The 4,701-nt window shown below is 37.9% G+C and overlaps 1 protein-coding gene across 4 annotated transcripts in view; it reads right to left on the bottom strand.

The window, feature by feature from the left end:
• spag9b (sperm associated antigen 9b) overlaps positions 1-4,701 on the bottom strand; it is a 67,382-nt gene that overhangs the window by 43,179 nt on the left and 19,502 nt on the right. For all 4 annotated transcript variants that reach the window (XM_014028505.1, XM_014028517.1, XM_014028510.1 and 1 more), the window contains exon 2: positions 120-240. In XM_014028505.1, the coding sequence (XP_013883959.1) occupies positions 120-240 (121 nt within the window). The remainder of the gene's footprint in view (positions 1-119; positions 241-4,701) is intronic.

Below are 4,701 nucleotides of genomic sequence, written 5' to 3'. Positions count from 1 at the left end.
TGTGTGTGTGTGTGTGTGTGTGTGTGTGTGTGTGTGTGTGTGTGTGTGTGTGTGTGTGTGTGTGTGTGTGTGTTCAGCCTTCCAATGCATCCTTCAGATGTAGAACACAGTACACTTACTCTGGTCTGCATAGTTTTTAGTCTTTAGTTCTAGCTGTCGCGCGTGGGACTCCAGCGTCACCAGTCGACTTTGAAGATCCTTTTTCTCACCATCTTGTGAGTCTTCTAAGGCAATGTACCTCTGCAAGAAAAAATAGTTAAAGCAGACATTTATTACCATAACATTGGAACTAATAGAAAAAATGTAAACTTCTAAACTTAGATTGGCAGGTTGATGATTCATCTGTGTCCAAAAGCAGAAGTGTCAAACGTGTGTGTTCAGTCAGATTTTTGATGAATGGAAATCAGCTYGACTCTGAATGATGTTGAATTCATTATGATGTGTGTTTACAAGAGTGTGGCAGATATGATGTGTGTGCRTTATAAATGAAGCTTCAGTTCCAAGATAGTTGTGTCATTTTTAGTTAATTTCAGGGGAATAATGTATCGTGCACAGATAATACCAGACCCAGTTTATACTCGAGTTTTAAAGCAGTGCTGCAGTAGATCATAAAAATAGAAAGAAATACTGGTAACTTGATACTTGGTGCATATACTGTACATCACTGGTCCAAATCTTTTAAAAGGTAAGTGTCCTTCACCATCACAATGCACTCAAACTGGTGGAAACTCTGACGAGATGAGGTGTGGCAGCCTCAGAGCCACAACAGCATCAGAAGACAAGTTTGAGAGTCCACAGTGTACGATAGGCTGTTAAATAGTGGTCGTAGAAGGAAAGTCTGTTTAACTGTTGTAAGAATTTGTTCACAGGACTCGAATCAGGTGCAAGAAACTGGTCCAGTACTCAGACTTGAATGATTACACACATATAAGGTTTTCACAGCGCTGTGGGCCTCCTGTCTGCGTGTAGACAAAAATGGCCCTGCTTCCATCTTACAGCAAAGCTTTCATAGCGAGCCTAGTCTCACCCCGAATATGTCATACAAGGAAGTGAGTTATAGAAACTAACACCAAAAATAAATAGACTTCTTGATTCTCTAGTCTGTGTTAAAGTAAATGAAGACTATTTAAAACTCAGCTAAGCAGTTTTAAATTTCCTTCACTGTGAAGAGAAGACTTGAAGCTGCAGGTTGACAGGTCAAGTCACAGCAAGAAAACCATCTCTAAGGCCTCAGAAAAAGAAAGAGGTCAGCCTGGACCATGAAACACCACCTGTGGACCAGCGAAGACTGGAAGAAGGTGTTGGTTTTGACTGATGAATACAAATCTGTTCATCATGCAGGACTTTTGTATGGTTTCTCAGTGTGTGACAACAATTAAGCAAGGAGGAAGAAGTGTGATGCTCTGGGGCCATCTTGCTGGAACCAGGGTTGGGCTGCCACACCTCTTCCTGTCAGAGTTTACACCAGTTTCTGAGTTCATTGTGATGGTGAAGACACCTCAACTTTCAGTTTTGGGTAAACATATTTTTTTAAACCGCTGGCAGTTCAGCACTTAYTATTGTAGTTTTTAAAATGGTTCATTGGACTTGAGATGCTTGAATATCAAATTAAAAAACTAGAAAAATGTTCTAAAACTTTTGACAGGTAGTGTATAATCAATATTTATCAATCAGTTGATATTTACTGCCAACAGATTGACTGGGAAAAAAGAGCTAAAATGTATGCATACAGTAATTTGTGTTTTAGTTAGCTAAATCTAGATTTGCAACAACATAHGTGAAAATTCAATGAAGTTATAATAAAGTATGCAAACATACAACTCAAGAAAGAGACTAAGACCTGTTTCTTAAAGTGTTTAAAGCAGACATTTCATTTCATGACATGGCCTAAAACACCATCAAATGCAGGTTAGTCACAGTTCTGACTCAAAGTAAAATCTAAGTTATTAAATATTTTTCATTCATAAACTTTACTTCTTTTGTAGCAAAGACCAAACGTCCTATTTTTGTTGGCAATCTTCTAGCAATATTGTCAAAGAAAGTTGTAGTTAGTGCAAATAATTTCACGATAAACTCGTTTGAAAAATTCTACCAGTACACAGCAGGATTTACCCAAGGACTTTCAGCTAAAGGAAACTTTTGTCTCTACTGTTCCTTACAAATCAGCAGATGATTGCGGTAAGTGATGTGTTGTGTGTTTAGTGTTGCTGTTCGGTATGAACATGATTTGTCATTTAGCACAAATTAATGTTGAACAATAGTGCGCGGCCATGATCAATGGCAGAGGAGGTGAACAGCTTTGCCTTTACCCCCTCCAAAAAATCCAATTAAAAGCCTCAAATGTATGCAAGTGAACACTGACTCCTTGCTCTGTTATTTGCATTATTGTATTTAATTTTATTTTTTTAATTAATTAATTTATTTATTTAGCTGAGTCAGGTGTCTGAAGTGATGCCTGTAAACATGAAGTCTTGTGATGTGGATGTTTTTTGTGGAGTGATGCCCCTGCGGTGTGTGTACCCCGGCACTGTGGTTATCAGCAGTGATGAGGGTCACCTGGGTATTGGACTACAAGCAGATCCTTCTTTCACACACGTCACAGGAGGTTTAGAACAATAAAGTCTTGTCAAGATGCATCTGTGAGATCTTGCGTTCACTCCTTTTTTTTTTTTTAAAGAATATCTTTTAAAACAATTAATTCTTTGGTAGTCTAACATGACTCAGCCTGAGGACTCAAACTATTTTAATGCAGGGACCTTGGCATTTATTCACTCTTAAAGTCCGTTTGTCTGAACAGCAGCGATGCACCAAACCACTAGGCAGAAACTGGTACCAGATGGTCTTTCACCTTGATCGGCTCAAACCGGTGACCGGCAGAACAAATCCTAAAAATGTGATTTTTTTCCCCCCAGTTTTTAAATGGTAATTACTGAGAAATCCAACATATTTTGGTCTGTGAATGCACCATTAGCACAGCCTCAGAAACATACATGGTCAGTGTAAGTATGTAAGTGACTGGCTCAATAGATTTAGCAAGTTTTCAGACCCCTCGGACTACTTTGAATTTTAGTATTTGGTAACAAATATGTAAAATTGGTAAAAACATCATGTAGTGACTTTTAGAAAAGCGAAAAGCTACTCAACTTAACAAGGAGTTGGCAACAGCGCATATTGTAAATCATAATAATCATTGTCGTAAATCTTATGTGGAAAATCTGTATTGGTAAAAAGTGTTCAAAAATTGGAAAACCAAATAATGCGCAGAAAACCAAATCTAGTTTTAAGTTTAATGTTTATTCTCAAATCTATAAACTCCATTTCATCCTCAGAGCCTGTGTTTTTGGCCCTGAGACTAATCAAAACTAGAAGCACTTGGAGAGTGCAAACCTCCGCCAAGACCAATTTCCCCCATCCTGTAATAGAGTAAAAGCGCAAAAGCAGAGATGGAAACACATTTGCTGAATAAGTTCTGACATAGCGAACATTTAAGCAGGCGGTATGCACGGGATTTCTTCTCGGTGGAGTCCAATGTGAAAAAACAAAACAAAAGTCAGACTCGTCACCCGATGTTATTCATTGTCAAACTGGTCTCGGATTAAGCTCCTAAGTCAGGGYTATTCAACTAAACTGCTCCGGGGTCCACAGATACTGCAGGTCAACAGCTGAGGGGCTGGACACCCAGCAATTAAATTTATTATGTAAATAAACCAAGTATTGCAAAGATCTGTTACCTTCATAGTTTATTTTGCTGCATTTAATCATGATTACAGCACACAGAACCCTATAAAAGCAGTGATAAACAAACAATACCATACCAACTTTATTTGTAAAGCACTTTAAACACCGACAGGACAAAAGTGCTGCACACAGTCATAATATACAATACAATCATAAAATAGAAAAATACAAGTAGTAATCAAATAAAACACAGATAAAAACACAATAAAACAAAGTCACAAGTCAAATATCCCCGATAGTGACAAAAGCCAAAAAAAAGATGGGTCTTAAGAAGTGATTTAAAAACATCATGGGAAGAGGCCTGTCTTATATCCAAAGGAAGGTCATTCCATAGTTTGGGAACTGCCACAGAAAAAGCACGGTCCTATCCAAGCTTGCGCTTTCTCCTTGGTACACTCAAAAGCAACTGGTCAGCTGAGCTAAGGGAACGGGAGGGCGTGTAGGGGTGCAACAGCTCAGACAAGTAGAAAGGTGCAAGGCCATTAAGAGCTTTAAAAGCAAATAAAAGAGTTTTAAAATGAATCTTAAAACATATTGGCAACCAGTGTAAAGAAGCTAAAACAGGGGAAATATGATCAAATTTCCGTGTACCTGTTAAGAGACGAGCAGCAGCATTTTGAACCCTCTGAAGCTAGGAAATGCACAAATCACTGACTCCTAAATAGAGAGCATTGCAGTAATCTGTAATAAATAAATAAATAACAAATAAATCAGTAATAAACAATATAAAAAACAAAAAGAACACATTACACCCCCTATTTGACACAAATTTTATTTTGACATCTCTGAATTAGGGTTGGGCAATATTGGCAAATAAATTAATCACAATTAATTGTGGTATTTAGCCGATAACGATTAATTTGACGATTAATCCCCTGGAGTCCCTGGACACCCTTATGTCCTAGTCACATGACCAATTTATGGGGAGAAAATTGACTCTTCGTAAAAATCTGTTCCAAATTG

This window comes from Austrofundulus limnaeus, unplaced genomic scaffold, assembly GCF_001266775.1.
Source record: "Austrofundulus limnaeus strain Quisiro unplaced genomic scaffold, Austrofundulus_limnaeus-1.0 Scaffold5, whole genome shotgun sequence".
Classification (NCBI taxonomy): Eukaryota; Metazoa; Chordata; class Actinopteri; order Cyprinodontiformes; family Rivulidae; genus Austrofundulus; species Austrofundulus limnaeus.
This window is presented reverse-complemented; position numbering and strand designations above follow the sequence as displayed.